At 38.3% G+C, this 17429-nt stretch overlaps 1 protein-coding gene across 1 annotated transcript in view; it reads left to right on the top strand.

The window, feature by feature from the left end:
• Positions 1–17429, top strand: part of LOC128853516 (transcription initiation factor TFIID subunit 4-like) — a 128618-nt gene that overhangs the window by 30800 nt on the left and 80389 nt on the right. Inside the window, exon 10 of the mRNA XM_054079067.1 lies at positions 4862–5031. Coding sequence (XP_053935042.1) covers positions 4862–5031 — 170 coding nt within the window. The remainder of the gene's footprint in view (positions 1–4861; positions 5032–17429) is intronic.

Raw genomic sequence — 17429 nt, 5'->3', positions numbered from 1 at the left:
GTAAAAGAGAATTTGTAGCTCTGTGAAATATCTCTGCTTTGAGGCATGTCAGTATTGCAACTAATAGTGGTAGTACTTAGTATTAATCTAGAAGCAAAATCATTCAATTTTTTATTTTCCAATGCTTTTGCCTCCCACTGAGTATTTAAATGATTTAAAATGTCTGTTGGGTTCAATTGTACTGTCTTAATAAGTATTTTTTATGTTTGTAAGCAACATGAGCATTTATTCTTCGTTAGTATAGCTTTCAATTTTACATACACCAAAAGGGACAGCATTTTTTTAACTGGATGTTGCAAACTGTGCCAGGATTGATTCTTGCATTCACTTAGTTTATACATAGAATATATTAGGTTAGCTGGAATTGTTAATTTTCCCTTGGGGAGAAGCAAATGCTCAAGGCACTGATTGATAAATCAATAAATCTTTAGTGAGTTTGGTAAATAAGCTGTCAAGGGTGTATGTCATTTTTCCTCTAGAGAACAAATTTTAGTCAGAATGAATGTGTTTGTTTCCTCGCATTGTTTTCTCCTTCAAAATAGTAAGACACAAAGCTGCATTTAAATAAGTCCATAAAATTGCAAGGATTTATTAAACAGCAGCAAAGATCAAGCTTTTTCTTGATATCTTAACAAAGAATTCGGTTGTTTGCATATTTGCATTTCAACCCCTAACCTCTCCTGAGGACAAATAGATGTCTGACTATTAAGCCTGAAGGCACAGAGCTGGAAATCTGTATTAATCCTCTGAATGCTGACTAGTTTTCCTCAACATTCCCAGCATGTGTGAAGAATGTGTTTTTAGCCAGAAGGCAAACTAGCATCTAAAGCAAAGCAAGAATTTTGAAAAATAGTTGTGTTATGTATAAATTTATTTTGCCCTTAGTGTTTTATTATTGCATATTTGTTTCATTATTTTGTGTTCTGCTTTCTTTAAAATAACTTGAGCTTTTCACTCTTGTGAACAAAGTGTTGGTCACTAGAAATGGAAATGTGAACTTTATTTTCATTTTTTTTCTATTCTGAACTGTGGAAAATACAGGAAGGAATTGCATAAGAGACAGCAATTAGGAATTTTGCAAATTACGGCTTATCCTTTAATGTCAGCATTTATTAATGAACTGTAAGACTGCTTACATGAGTTCACTGGATATTATAGCAGCTATTCTAGGACACAGGGTTTTCAACCCAAGACTTGTGCAAGCTGTACTAATGAAATTTTATGTCATCTTTTTTGGTATTAAAATTTATTATTAGGTTTTTCCAGAGAGACCTACAGACAACTCCATTTAATTGACTTTTCCATTATGTTAATACCTAAGGATTTGGATACCTTAGGTTAACACCTAAGGAAATATACTACAATTGCAAGTCACTGCTTATATCCAGTGTATTGTTGATGATTTTCTGACCCATGGAATTTGTAGCCTTGCTCAGAGTCATTGGCTCAAATCTTACAAAGTGCATGAAAAAGAAAAATGGTGCAGTTAAGATTTGTTCCCAAAGAAAATCCTGCCAGTATTCTGTAATCGCTTGCCTTAGTTTAAACAAAACCTTTGAAGCATGTTAGGGACAACTGTGCAAATATTTATTTCTTATTTTCAAATAACCTTTCTTTATTTTTCTAATTGCCTGAATATTTTTAATGAAGAGGAGGGGGAGAGGCTCTAGAAGAGGTTGAATATAGGAGGAAGAATTGAACTCTTAGACTGCTTTAAGATATAGGTTGTGTTTGGAAGGAGTTTGAGAGCCCATGCTGCTGTCTTAAAGATAATGTGTATGTTGGAATGTTAGATTTATCCCATAAGACTTGGAACATAATTTCGTAAAAGCCAGAAATAATTACTAAAACTGTGTCATTAGTATGAGCAGAGTAACATGTTCCAAGAAACATGAAATTGTTAAATATTGTGCTGGGATAAAACTGGAAAGATAGATGGCAGTCATCAATCTGGATGACCACTGGATGGCATCTTTGTTCCATGGAATGACTTCCAAAAACTCACTCATCTGGATTTCAAAGTTGACTTTTATAGGAAATTGTTTGGCAAGAACATCAGCCCTCTCAATATATATATGTGTGAGTGTTTCAGTATCCAAAGCCAAGCTCTTTGCTTTGTGATAAAGTGCCTCAAAGTCAAAAAGGATATATTGATTGAGCTTTTCCCATTAGACTGAAAAAATTGTAGTCCCAACTATGATTAAAACATTTCATATCTGTCTTCCATGTAACATGAAAAAAATAGGTGTGCCCACAGATTGCAGATTGCCAGTGTAAGATGGAAGGAAACGATGCTGTCCAGGAGTTACAGGGATGGTCTTTAAGCGCTGTTGCATTGTTTTCGATAATTTCATTGGCATCCTGGTTTGTGCCCAAATTAGTTGTCTGTTTTTATTTCAGACAGCATTTGTTTATTTATAACATGATCACAGATCTGTACTCTAGAAATTGGAATAGCTGGAATACTAAGCGGGAGAAAGTAAAAGATTGATTGTGCTTATTTTCAGCTACTAAGTAAGAGTAGACCTAAATATAAAATTCACTTAAAAATTGAGTTCTTAAAGTCAACAGTGCTGTCTTGATTTTGTTATGGGTAATTGCTCGAAGGACATGAAAATATCTCAGTCCCGGCAACCTGGTCTAGAAATACGGGATTGAGACTGTATTACTGCTGGCCAGTTTGGAGGTAACTGTGTGATATAAATTCTTGCTAAAGCAAGTGAGATCATCAGGGCTGTATAGAGAGAAAGCCTCCACGTATCCTGCTCAGTTCTTAGGTTATCCATATCCTCTGAGTCCGTGTGCTGGGGTCCCCTTGGCAGGCAGTGGTACGTGGGCACTGCCAGCCCCGCCACGGCAACAGAGCTGCCGTCCTGCCCCCAGGGACGAGAGGGGCTCTGGCAATCAACTTGGCAGGTTTTTTTTTTTCGCAGCACAAGCTGGTTTATGTGTAGTAGTTTGGTTGATTTTAGCTTTAATTTTGAAATTCTGGGCTTGTCTGTTTTCCAGTAGCTTCCACGTCTTGCAAAGTTATGAGTTTGCGTTCTAACAACCTTTATGTGAATTTGTTTTTTCCGTGGTTTAAAAGGCCTCCTGGGCTTGGGATTTGTGAGTCCTGGGTAGATTGCCTTGAGTGATGCTCATTCCATTTCAAGCATTGAGGTTTTTAACTCTTAGTTTTCCCCCTCTTTCAGTTTCAGTTGCTGTTTTTCCTGTGTAGTTAGGCTCTTTGGAACTTGTCACTGAATCTTTAAGTCGCTGTTAGTTGTTGTGTGAGCAGGTACATTTCTCAGCTGTGATTTTTGGGGCAGTTTCACAACTGGGGGGACAAGGCTGAGGAGTAGTTTGGCCATCTACGTACTGAATGCAGAAGGATCCAGTTTCTTCATGGTGGCTCTTGTGACCCTCAGGAATGCCCTGTACGTACCACGTGAAATGTGAAAATGAAAATCCCTGACACTCAACGTGAAAACCGTCAAGGCAGGAGATCAGTTTTGTGATGCTGTGCAGAGGAATTTCATTCTTAGAGAATACATGAAGAGCTTAGCACTTGTGGAAAATACTAATGGCTCATTTATGTAGCATTTCTCTGACAGTCAGTGTAAAATTTTCCATTTTTTTTCCAGAAGTGTCCAGCACATTTCTCCAGGGTTGTACAAACATAAATCCCTTCTTAACATGCAAAAGAAAACAAACCCGCTATCTTACAAACCATGGAGGTCTTCCAAGACTGGCTGCTCTAGTGCACATATCAAGGAGAGGATGGGAGGACAGAGAGGACCTAAACGATGGATTTCTAAGTTTGTCTTCTTTTGTCCTCAGACCTCACTTTGTAGCTTTTGTTTTTTACTGTAGGTGTTAAACCTGACAAATGTCAGAAAGTATCCAAGGGTGCATAGGACAACGTGTGTGTAATAATTTAAAAAAAAATATTTTAAATTAAGCTTTTATTTGTTTGCTTTATGCAGTTGTAGGAGTCTGGTCTTGGATGTCTGTGAGTCTTCTATATGTGTTCTCGAAGGTTGTATAATCGCTTCTAGAATGTGCTGAAACGCAGCGTTCGTGTCAGTAGTTGCTCCTGAACAGAATGTGCTAAACTGATGGTTTCCACAGTTCTGAGTCATTCGGCAGAGAGGCAGGGGGGAAAGATGCAGGTATAGAAGTCCAGATTGGTTAGTCTGTACTTCCTCAAGCTGTTCAGGAGGGTATTGTGGGGCACACAGTGGCCTGGAATGCTGCTATCATCTCAAATACAGCTCATTTTCCTAAAACTACTTGACAAATTCAGCTGATTTTTGAACCTTGTCAGAGAAAACACCAGTGCATATTCGAACGCTCTTGGAACTTACCTCTGAACTCACGGTTAAAGAATCTTTCCTTCCTATTACTGAAAATAATAGTGGGCTTTGGTGCCGGTTTTGATAGGCGCTTGTGAAAGAGTGCAGGATTTCAAATTTACATTTTGCTTTTCACGTCTGTGAGGTTTTGATTTGTTTTGTCATTTTACTCCTAATTTTTAGCATAGAGAGACTATCCAAATGCTGTGTCTGTGTTGATGATCATTGCCTTTGTTTCCCAACCATCCTGGTTTCATTGATATCTCTGATGAGGAAAAGACACTTCTGTCACATCTTCTGCTACAGGCAAAGTGTCCTGCTTCTGTTTGCCTAATGTGATCCGAGAAATATTTAGCGATTTCTGAATCTAGAATATATTCTGTGGAAAATGAGACCGTAGTGGTGGTGCCCTGAGCTGGCCCAGCCACCAGGCGTGATGATTATTTTTGGAGGAGCAGATAATATACAAAATGAATGTATCACCCACAGCATTATTTTTATTTGTGGTTATTTTTTCATTATAGAGATGATGACGACATCAATGATGTTACCTCTATGGCTGGCGTTAATCTTAATGAAGAAAGTGCCCGGATTATGGCTACCAACTCTGATTTGGTTGGAACCCAGATACAGTCCTGTAAAGATGAACCCTTTCTTGCTGCTGTACCTCTACATAAACGCATACTTGAAATGGGTGAGAAACATGTCCTTTCCTTTTGATAGCGCTTCCTTTTGAGTTACGCTGTTCTGAGTAACAAAATATGCTTAGCGCTTAAGATTGTTTTTAAAGCATTTTATTACATAATTTTATGTTACAGAACTTTCAAGGTTTTTGCGATAAAAGTACTTAGTTATCTCAAGTTGGAAAAAAAATAATATGCTGGTATTTTTATACTTGATGCTTTCCCCGTATTTTTATAACCAAGGATCTCAAAGCTTTTTGCAAACATTAATTATTTCTCACAATCCTCCTTCATGTTTTACACATGAGAAGATTGAAGCAGAGAGGTAAAGTAAGTAGTACAGGTCACAGAGGACACCTGCGAATAACATTTAACAGAATGTTGAAGTTATCTGTCAAGATTTTCTTTCCCCGTACAAACTGGTTATTCAGTTCTTAACACCTGCATCTATTTAAGTTCACAGTGATTTTCTGAGAGCATTTTTCAAAAAGGTGTATTTATTTGTTCTGCCATTTGAAAGTAGAAGTTAAAAACTTTAGTAGGAAAAAAACCTGTTCCAAATTAGCGATGTTTCAAGGTTAGTAAGTGTGCTCAGAATGGGTTTTATATGACATTGATGTACTATGTATGTTCTAGTACCCAAACGTATCTTTTTCAGCATAAGTTTGGTAATTTTTTCAGAGCCATCAGTGTCTTAAGATGCAAAGGTTAAATTGTTTAGGATTATTCCGGGGCACGAATCGTATATTTCTTCTAGATTTATGCTTACATCACTAATTAAATTCGTAGAATTTTTAGGGATCTAGTTCTCGTAATTTTAAAGGTAAGACCAAAATCTTGTAACGAATCATTACAGTTAGGTTCTTAAGTCGTGCCGTTACTTCTGAAATGTTATTTGTGTTTATATTCATTGAATTAATGGAAGCCTTTTTATATTGCAGTTGCAGGCAAAGTTCTTCATTGACTTATTGTCAGGCTTCATTCTTGTATTTTAATTAATGCCCTTTCAAACTCCCATTCAGAGGATTCAATTATTTTGCATGTTATAGTTATCATGTTGCGATGATGTGGTGATGGCGTTTTTGATGCAGTCTGGGAAAACCTGGGTGCTGCTTCTGGGGAGATGGTTTAGCGTCACCTGGGACAAGAAGCTGGGGGGTTGTAATGAAACCTGTTTGAGAAACACGGAGGGATGCTCGCATAATAATTTACACAGGTGTAAGAAAACAAAAAGGAAACAGACCTAAAACTGTTAAAAACAACAGGAAATCGGTAATGAATTTGCCATATAAGCCTTAATGAACTGTCTGGCTGTAACAATTGCTGTAATTACAAGTGTAGGACTTACAGGAATCTGTACATACTTTCAGAGCCACAGAACCCATCACACTATTCATCACTGCCTTTTGGGGTTTGCTTCTCTGAGGAACAAATCCCTATGGCTGTTTTTGAAGCTTTATTGGCTTTGATAATTGAAATGAAACTTTCAAAGCTTTTAAAAGCAGCTGCAGGGATTTACTTCTCAAAAGCAGTGAATCCAGAAGAGCGGCCACTCCTAGGGATCTCCTGCAGCCACTTTTAGAGCTTTATTTTGGCTTTACATGAAGCCTTTTATAAGTTTTGAAAGTGGCTGTGGGGTTCACCAGTGGCTACTATCTGGGATCTATGCCTCTTGAGGAGAGAATTCCTTCAGCTGATTTTGAAGTTTAGAAGCTTGGTTTTCACTGTGTGTGGCCAGATTTGTTATTTGCACAGGACCACACACAAATTTAGTAGTTGGTGCTACTGGGCACTTAAAATAACGACATTTTAAGTGCAGGACAACGCTCAGCCTTACTATATGTGGTTGTGCCTGGATACAGCAGGAGTAAGCAAAGGATACTCACCTTCTCGAGCACATTAGGAAAAAGAAAGTATGTTATCTGAGTCCTTGTTGTCCTGTTTTCGTTGTCCCTGTTGACAAATGAGATTAAAATACATTGTTTTTTCTTACTTTTACCTGAATATGACTTAAACAGACCTTATTTTCTACCTTTAAATCTATTCATATTTAATGATTGCTTTAGTTTTAGGGCACGTTTCTTATGTTTTAGTAAAAGAGAGATTTGTGGTGTGTACAGTATTAGGAAACTGCTCTTCTCTCCTATCTCGGAAGCTAGATCTTTCAAGTTTTCTGTAATATTAATCTCTTTCTCGCTTTTCTGAGTAAGAGCTCCATCGAGCAACTCAGTAGTGTTCTTGAAAGGCTGTTTCAGAGATTTACCAGAGTCAGAATATAAACTGCTAAAGTGAGAGCAGATGCTTCAGTCTTTGGCAGTAACCACCAGCCAAATGCCTCAAAGTTATAGTGAAAGAGGTTTCTTAATATATTGTGTGTTCTTATCTCTACTGTAACTTGGCAGTGGTATCATCCAGAGTTTATTTTAAATCTAGATGACTAATGTTATTATCGATCCTTTTAATGGCAGGAGTGACTGAGAGGTAATTCATGCAAAGATATTCACCCTCTTCCCACGTGTGTCCTTATCCAACTCTGTATCGAGTCATCTCTGGCTGTAATCATTGCCATTTGTTCGTGTAGGAAGACAGGGCTGTGACTGTTTCAAATTCTCCTTTGATGCAAAGTCAAGAGTGGGTATTTCTTAACAGATAATGCATTTCCTTTGCTCTTCCATTCAGGATCATAAAACATTAAACCCTGATCTTTCTACGTCACTGCACAATGAGAAATATGCACAGAATTGTAAGGCTTTTGTTTCTCTTTTTGGGAAGCTGAGAGGCAGAGGTCGGTGTTCTTCATGCATGTGCTGATGTGCATACAGACTCTTTTGCTTTCTACATCTTTAGCTTTATGAGTAAAACGGGTAGTGTTTCTTTCAAGGGCGAGATAAGCCGATTAGACCCTCTCAAGTAAATAATGCTGAAAAACTCTTGCTTTTTCATGTGGTTTTATGGTAAAGAAACAAGGAAAATAAACATAATAATTTGTAATTGTTTCACTCTTGTTCACTCATAAGCTCTTTTGTGGTGGTTAAGAATGCTGTGTTAGTTAGGCTTAGGAGCTGGCTCTTGACTTCTGCCTTGCCGCTCTTTACTAAAAGGGGCAACACCATAAAGACTAAAACAACGTCGCTTAGCAGGTTAAGTGTGACGATTTTCTCTGGTTTGTAACTATCTCATGAAAACAGAAACTCCTTGGCTCCAGAATTACTTCATTATGGCATTGTTTCTGAGGCCGGCTAAGAATTAGGCTGCACTGGATTTTGTATTTAATGTTAGTGAAAGGTAGCGGGAGGTAGTGAAGGATGGGATAAAAGGTGATCCTTTTTATATTGTTTGATGCCAAAATCCATGGAAAAAGGGAACAGAGATGTTTTTTACTTTCCTGAGAAGTCTTTTGACTGGGAGTTGCTCGTCTCTAGAATCTCTGCTAGTGGTTGCAAAAAACTTTGCTTTTTATTTTGCAGTCAACAGAGCCTTCACAAGATGCCTTCACAAGCTTAGAATCTGCAGCTGCTTTTCGATTCCCACTGCTTCTGTTTTAATTATAACTGATTTCTTCTACAACCAGACAATGCCATTTTTCTTTTCTTTGGCTATTTCTAAAATGTAATAACTTGTGGAGAGTATTAGCCATCAATTAACTGTTTTAATGCAATAATAATGAAACATAAGTTTGGCATACTGTTTTCTTTGACTCAGATTGTTTCTCTCCTCTTCATTTTCAGTGTTCTTCACTCAGTTTTTCTACTTCGGTTTTATTGTTACAGACGATTGACTGAATAGAATAATTACAGATGTAACTTTCGAAGAGATTTGGGACAATGTTTGGTCATATTGAATACATTTTAATTATCCAACTTGTATTTTCAAGTTATTTCTCTTTATGTATGATAAAATATATTGGGGAATGATATCACCAATGATATTTTTATTTCACATTCAGAATTATTTTTACACCTGCATTAGGAGATCAAATTTTGGTTTTATGAAATAGTGTGTTTATGTCTGTTATCTATCATTACTATGAATTTTCTTGGGAAAAGATCTATGACACTGACAACATGGAACACCCCTGTGACGCTTCATGTCACAAAATAATACTGGATTCTCTTGCTTCATCCAAATAGATTTTTAGGCTAGAACACACACAGTGGTGCAAGCCAGTTATTATGAAGCTTGAAAACATGCTGATGAATCCAAATTCTCCAAGTCTAGTAGTTAAAAGCCGTACAGTCTTCCTTAAAACTGCTTCAGAGAACCTTCGCTTGATAGAATTGAGCCACTGTCTCTGTCAATGTAACAGCTGTAGGGTTAGTCTCAACATAATTTATAGATTTACTTTTTTTCTGTTTTACATGTAATATATGTTTTAATTCTGACTGATGAAATATTGATGATTGTTCAGCCTTGATTCTTTCTTTGTTCAGTCACACTTGAATTGCATGTGTGCTGTAAAAATGCATGTTAAACCATAAGGAAGTAGCTTGTCTGTGTTCTCTGGATTCTGAAGTATATTGAGTCTGTGTGGCATCGCAGTGGCAGCCCAGTTGCATGCATATGTATGTATTTTAAATAAATAATTTTATGCTCTAGAGGGCATTTTGTATTGCTAAACTGTCTAAGAACTGATTGGGATATCCTTCATGGAGCCAGTAGATTTCGGAGCCTCTATTTAAAGCATTTACTAGTTTAATAAGAGTCATTCTGTCACTCTTTTTTTATCTGTTTGTTTGTCAACAATTGTATTCGTGTTTGAATGAGATGAAACTACTATTGATGATCGCTGTCTCGTATATGCAGCAGTTCTAACATAAAAGTATAGTTCTTTCTCTGGTTGGTTTATTTTAGAGGGTTTTATAGCTGCTCAGATTACGTTGTTGTGGGTTCTGAAATTAGCTATCAGATTGCCTGTGAACATAATTTTTTGTTTTCAGTGCGCTTTTTGTTGATGCAACTCAGTTGTTTTCATTGTTGATTTTAAACTTTTTATCCATGAGTTGATTTATCTTCAAACTGAAATATTGTGTTTAATATCAGTTTTTCCTACCAGCATCTTTCTGCCAGGACGACCTCCATAAATACCTGTGGACATCACTTGTGTTTGGAGCTAGTTCTAACATATATTTGTTCTTAAGCATAGCGTTTCGAAGTCATACATTGTCCTAGGGACATGCTCAGTCTGCTGGAACTGTGCCTAGAGAGGTGTTTGCTGTGATTCCAGTTGCTATTTCTCAGAAAAGAAGTTGTGTTATTGTATAATCCAAATTGCAAGTTATTGTGTGTACCAAGTATGTTGACTTTCTCTAGTTCCTGTAAACTTCAAGGTGTCACCTGCAGAGATGTGGCCGCTCTAAAGATGTGTCTACGTTCTAATACCTGGAATGCTCTTGCAACTTAGTGCAGAGTTAGGGGCTGTTTTCATTAGTATAAAACAAGCAATTTTCTCGATGTTTGGTTATGATTAGGTGTGCACTGCTCCCAATCTTCTTATCAATGTCCTTAATTGTATTAATTTACTTTCTCATGTTGAGATTGGAGTTTATTGTACATGCTCAATAGAGAATCTGGTTTTATATTCCAACTTAATCGATTGCTAATGTTACAATATTACAGTTATATTACAATAATATTACAATTGTACAACAATCATATGTTATTTACATTTATTATTCCCTTTTCAAAATAGGTGGGAATACCTTCCCATCTTAGTATCAGCAGCAGTGTTGCCAAATAAACATAACCAGTAGGTATTTCAGCAGAATGTTAAACCATCTTGTTGTTCTTTCTTTAATAGGTCCATGCTTAGACTTCCTGTTTTATGAGATGTCCCAACATGTGTTGGAATGGTAACTTCAGTACCACCTGAGAGCTTGGAGTCTGCCTTTCTGTGAAAGGTAGGGCAGCTTCTGTTCAATATTTTTTGTGTATTTCTAAGGTTTTCTTTTTATTAATCTTATTGGTTCTGCAACACTACAGAATCAGAGTTATGCTTTTAGCAGTACTCCTCTAAGTGCCAGAACTGACGTTTTTTCCTCAAGCAGTAATTTCTCAAAATAAATGTAGATATGTTCAAACTGTGATACATTATGAAGAAAATGAAGCTGTTTCTTCAGACGTAATTTTCAAAGGTTTTACTCCATTGAGCTTTCGAGGCCAGGCTGGATGAGGCTTTGAGCAGCCTGATCCAGCAGGAGGTGTCCCTGCCCATGGCAGGGGGGCTGGAACGGGATGATCTTTAAGGTCCCTTCCGACCTAAACCATTCTATGAGCTGAGAGCACAACCGTGCTATTTGTTCCCAGAAATATTTGGAGAATTCGGGTTTTGTTTTCACCGTAATACCTTGCCTCTGTTTTATGAATGAAGTGGAAGAGCATTCTTTAAAAGGTTCTGCTGTTTCTGGAAGGCAGTTCTGGCCTTCAGGGCCTATCCTAATGTGTTGCCCAGCCTCAGAATAAGTTTGTATCCGGGACTTGGATGGCTTAAATTTCTTGGTCTCTGCAAAGGACAGTAAAATTAAGATCATCATTCTGTGGAGATGCATTCTCTACCAGATTCATTTAGAAAGTCCATCTCATAGAGATTTCTGGTGATAAATATTGGATGTAAAATAAGAACAATAAAAAGAAAACCTTAGAGAACCATTCAATATTGCAATAAAGCTGACTTAAATTATCCCTGTAGGCAAACTCCATGCTCTGGAGGTGGTACTAATGTCCCCAACTCTCAACACATGTTGGAACATCTTTGTGGAGGAGGAAGTCATTGATCAGTGAGCAGCATCTTCAAGGATCCTTTAAGAGGGAAAAAGTAAAAGGTAATATTTTCTAAAATATGTTGATATGTTTGTTCATTACGTTTATTTGGCAATCCTGCTGCTCATACTAAGGTTGTAATGTTTTTGTTTCTTAAAATTATTGAAAAGCCTCGTAAACTTCACTTCAGTCTCCTTCTCCTGTGAGTCTGAATTGCATTGGTTAGCCTCCGTCATGTTCCGAGCCTATGGCATCCAAAGTCTAGATTCTACTATAACTCTTTGGCAATTTGACACTTCTTGTCAGTGCTTATAGTATGGAGAGTGTTAGTCTGTGGTTAAATTAGTTTTGCAGTGTCTGTTGTTAAATAAGTTACAGCCAAATGTTGTGAAGTGGTACAAAGACATTCCACTGGTAATGAAAGGGCATTTGTTTTCAAGGAAGTAGCTGCACCACTGGATGTTATTCCAGATGAGGTGCCTCCATCTGGTCTTGCACAATAACGTACCCTGTCATAAACTACAGCTGTGTTGACAAAAATCCAATGACTATGTGTGATCCGGATAAACTTTATAGTGGTGCATGATTTGGTGATGCATGGATTTGGTATTAATGAATGTGGCACAATGTCCTGATCTTGACAGCTTCTCCTCTAATCCTGGGCAGACATGGATGAAGGTGCTGACATTTTGAAGTTCAGTTTGTGGTCTTCAGTCTACCCTTCCAGTATCCTTTGCAATTCCCTGTATTCTTCATGCATAACCTTTCCAGCTGCCTTGCCCATCCCACCTCCTTAAGATGAGGCCTCACATTGAGCTAGTCTGCCTGGCTCGTAGTGGACAACTGTGATACCTGTTCAGACAGGTCACCAACAAGACTTTTATAGTGTCAGAGAGATGGTTTCTCCAGGAATAAATGTCTGCAAAAATGTCTGCGTTGTTTCCAGAAGTTGCTTTAGAAGAACAGGAGCACACAGGCAAATTGTTACAGTTGGTAATCCTTTGAATCGTTGTGTGCGTGTGATTGAGAGTGTGTTCTGTTACTGGACCGTGTTACAGGATGCTGCCATCTGTGCCTCCACATGTGTTTGTCGTCTCTGACATTCTTACAACCGCTCTTCTCCATCCATCTCACCTGACATACTGCCATTATTGTGTACTTCTTGCGTTTAAGCCTGAGATCCTGTAATGGTTTAATATTTTTTCATCTTGGGCTTAGCCCAAGAGACATGAGCTTCCAGCCTGAATGACAACAGGCAGGGGATAAATCCACACTAACAACTTCTCTGTTGTTTTCTTAAGGACTCTTCAATTATTGGTGTCATTGTGGTGTTTATTCTTCTCATCTGGTCCCTCTATAGATCTCTTTTGATTTGACTCTGTAGGAGTAGCCAAACATGACAGTGCATTGAGGACTGTACTGTTATGCATAAAAATAGTGAATGCATTTTCCAGTTCTCTGCGGTCACTCTGCATTTATTCTTGAATGTTCCTGAATGTCTTTGGAGACACTTACTATGTTGTGTTGCTTTCATGTTTTGAGAAAATGAAGATGAAAAAGATCCTAGAACTGTAATGTATATATTCTCACTTGACTTGTTGAGCCCTGCACCTACTTCAGCTCTCATCCCTTCCTCCGTCTTTTACATTTTCCTCCCACTGTTCAGTCACCGCAGCCCGGGTTACTGGGATTATAGGGTAGGATCTGGGTGTAGTTCTCAACAGTTCTTTAACCTTCAGTGCCTCCCTTGTAATAACTTCAACATCTTCCCTTCTAATATGATGTAAACAGGAAGTTGCACAGAAGTGATCGTATAGAGGAATTATTAAAAGGGAAGGAATTAAATGAAAAATTAAGGACAATGTGTTTCCTTAGCGCATTGAGATTTTGATTTCTTCTAGAAGAAATTAGGTAATAAACAGAAAAAAACAGGAAAGATTAATAGCTTCTGCTCCTTCAGAGTTTAGGTTCTTTCTGTCCTCTCTGATCAAGCTGTAAGGCTTCTTGCTGTCTGAATACCAGATCTTCTCTCCTCCTAGATGCAATGCTTATGTCCATTCTTCCCTGAGTTGTGGTGACTCCTTCCATTTTCCAGTCCTCCACGTACCTGTGCATAATGTTGTTTGGTGACGAGCTGGGTTCGGTTAGAAACAAACCACTGGGGACAATGAAAAGACTCTTTAGGGATGGTTAATAGCTGCCTTTCTGCTGTTTAATTATCTAGCTTAGAGACAGGGTTTTGGAAACTGGATTGTCTGGTTGCGTGTATTTTAGGGCAGACCTCTTCTCAAATTAGTTCTTTCTCTTTGCCAAGAAGTGTGGATTAGGTGTGGGTTCCCAGTCTTACCCACCTGGTTGAGAATTCTTACAGAAGGGAGGGGTTTTTTTGGTCATTCTCGATGACTTTAATCAAAAAACACTAATTGTGTAAGTAGGGTTAAGTGGGACTCTTGAGAAATTCTTTTTCTACTTGATTTTTTTTTTTTTTGTCCTGCCCCAAATCGCAGTGACTTGCAGAGGAGCACAGAATCAGCACAGAAAATAGGAACAGATGTTTTGGCCTGGATTATGCATGAATTTTGTGTGAATACAACTATTTCTCTGGCTCTGTTGTGTTAAAGTAATTATACCAAAATGACTTCCTAGAATGGAACTATTTTCCTGGTTTTTTCTTTACAAGAATTAGGGATATCAAATGAAATCAGAAAATCAGTAAAAGCTCAAAACCAGCAAAAGAGCTATTTTTTTTGCCAGGTGAGTAGTTAAGGTGGGGAACCCTTAAGGTGTTTTGGGTTCAAAAAATTACTGGAAAAATTAATAGCAAAAGAAATTCCATCCCGATGTAATAGAGAGAAAGGTAACCTTCTCTGACTTAGGATTGCCACAAAGTTATTGCTGCACGCTTTCATTTTCCGTACTCTTCTAGTTGCATCTCCCACTACTGAAGTTAGAGAGATGATGCTGGACTATATTACCCAACAGAGCTTTTCTTAACTTCTTATAGAATTATATAAATACATAACTCTTTATTGTAGTACAGTTTGTAATGAGTAACTTATATCCAGTATAGTACCTGAAGCGAGCTATGAGGGGTCTTGTCCCACTGCATTGGCACTACAGAGCTTATGAGTCTTGGCTCAATCGTACTTTGCTAGAATAATTTGGTTGACATTTACGTTGGAGGGAGCAGGAGGAGAAAGGAGTATTAAAATTTGTATAGCTGTTATTAGGAATTTTTATTCCTTCAGGTCACATTGCGATTGTCTGGCTGGTTATCTTTTTTACTGCTGTGTCTTTCACTGACAAAGGCTGTGTATTTTGAGGGTTTTAATCTGTGAGTTTGGGAGTTATTAGTTTATTTGTAAAAGTAACTGATATCTCACCGGTTTCTCAGTTTCACGAGACACTTCCTGGGGCATCATCGCAAGGTGGGTAGTTCTGGAGAAGTGTAGAACAAATACTACAGCCAGCAAATCTTGAGCTCTCAAGAAGACTGTCCACGTGGATCCAGAAGCGGCCTCATGAAGTTGTGTTTATCCTGTGAGAAGAGGAATGTTCTTTTACAAACAACCTTACTGAAGTAATTAATGTAGAGTCTTCTGTTACTTTGTAAATAACAATTACGTGGTGATAAAAAGTAATTCCCTTTAACAAAGTCAGTTTATTGCAGATGAAGGTGAACTGGAAGTTGAGTGTGGAGCAGTAGCAGGTACTGGTTTACAGCATCTTTCCCATTCCAGTTCAGGGCTGGTTTGGAGCTATGGAATATATCTTGGCCATCTGCCCCTTCGGAGGGGTGCTGGTTTGTACCTGCTAGAGGGAATCGTTTACCAGATCTCAAAGCTCTTGGCATTGATTCTGTCTAGTTTCGCAGGAAACACTCCCTAGCCTGTGGCTTCCCTAAACACACTCCAGGTTATAGGTTCCTCGGAGGCGCCTGCTCAAACAATTTCATTTGGATTGGCTGTTTATGTAAAGGTAGCAACTAAAGTTCTTTGGTTTCTCCTTTCTTCATCCTGTCTTCCAGCACCAGACAGGCTTAACAGTATAGCAAGTCAACGTTTATTAGATTATTTATGCATTTAGTTAAGTAAGCCTTAAAGTGAAGCTTTTCTTTAAAGGACTGAAGACAGAAAATTACAACTAAAATTATCCTACTGTTTCTTTTGCCAGGGATCACTGGGTCATCTTATACCCCTAGGAATCTCTAATTCTAATCATCAGAGCCAGTGATTTGTCGTTTGCGCTATCACTGTTTAAGAAACCTTTTCTTCAGTTTTTAATACGTGAAGTCTGTCTGGGGCTCTGATAGTCCCCCCCAGAACAACTCCAGGGTATTTTGTACCCAAACAACCTCCTCCATTTTTTTCCTTTGTTGTGTTCCATCCCCCATTCTCTAGTTTAATATTAAGATGGGATTTTCCCTTCGATGGTGCTATGGATGCAGCATCGATGGATGGCTTTGTAGGCTGAGGACAGTGTGTATGGGAGAGGTACCCTGATCTTCAGTCCCATCTGATCAGGTTGAGACAACTAAGTGCAGTAATTGCCATTTAGGGCTTCTCGGGTGCCAGTGGCCCTTAGTGCTTTAGAGTGTTTCCCATTCGTGTTTAGTCAGCTTGATAATTGAATGCTATTACTCCGTTTAGAGTTATTAATAGAACAGTGTTAAACTAAGCATCTGTTGCTTTCTGTTGGTTTTGTTACCTGCTCTCTATAGAGACCACATGGGGTGTGTCGTAGGACATGCCAGTATTGCTGCTCTCATTTTGGAAGGTGAGCTGTTCTCCCCTTTTCCACCTGGTTTTTCAGCTGTTAGCCTATACAGGTATTTCTGGAGTCTTAAGTCTTGAACAGTGACCACTCAACTGATAATCTTGTATTTAATTACATGTATGTTTACAGAGATTAAGCTGCTTTAAATGTTTCACTACTGACATCTACAGCAGAACTATAAAATCATCTTTTCCCCTTATGCTTATGAAATGGATAATAAAGAATTGCATAGTTTGGGAGGCTGCAGAAATTTAAGTGGTAGTTTTTCCAATGCTTTGCTTTCCCTGATGGGCAAGATGGCAGGGGGGTGTAAAACCGTGGAGCTTCTATTGGGATAAAAGAGGAATGAAGGGGCTTGAGCCTAAAACTGGGGATGGAACCCAAGACACAGCCTGGTACTTTCTGTGCTGTGGGGATGCAGTACGGATAGATGGATATGGATATAGGTACGATTGGATTAGTCTTTGTTGTGTTGTTCTAGAACTGATGCTCTTGAGTGAGGTTAAATAAAAGTTTAAACTAAGAGGGTCCTAGATTCCAGGGGGATGGATTTGAGTGATTTGTTTCCATTTTGTAGTATGCAAGCAGCAGGAACAGCAGAAGAGGCTTGGACCGAAGGAGTCTGGTTCCAGTTACATCCTGGCCCAGTGTTTGATGCAGAGAGTTTAAACTATAAAAAGTTGCTTCTGGTTTTAAGATGAGAGCAGAGTGTGCTTTCTGCAGTTCTGGCTGACCTGTGGTTAGAGCAAATAGAGACTGATTATGTACTCTCCCAATGTTTCTGTTGAAGGACAAGACAAATTCAAGTCCTAAACAGATGCTGTTTAACTGTTTAAAACCGGTTCTTCAAGGTTTTTCTGTTTTAAGTGTGAACATA

Source organism: Cuculus canorus, chromosome 13 (genome assembly GCF_017976375.1).
Source record: "Cuculus canorus isolate bCucCan1 chromosome 13, bCucCan1.pri, whole genome shotgun sequence".
Lineage (NCBI taxonomy): Eukaryota > Metazoa > Chordata > Aves > Cuculiformes > Cuculidae > Cuculus > Cuculus canorus.
This window is presented reverse-complemented; position numbering and strand designations above follow the sequence as displayed.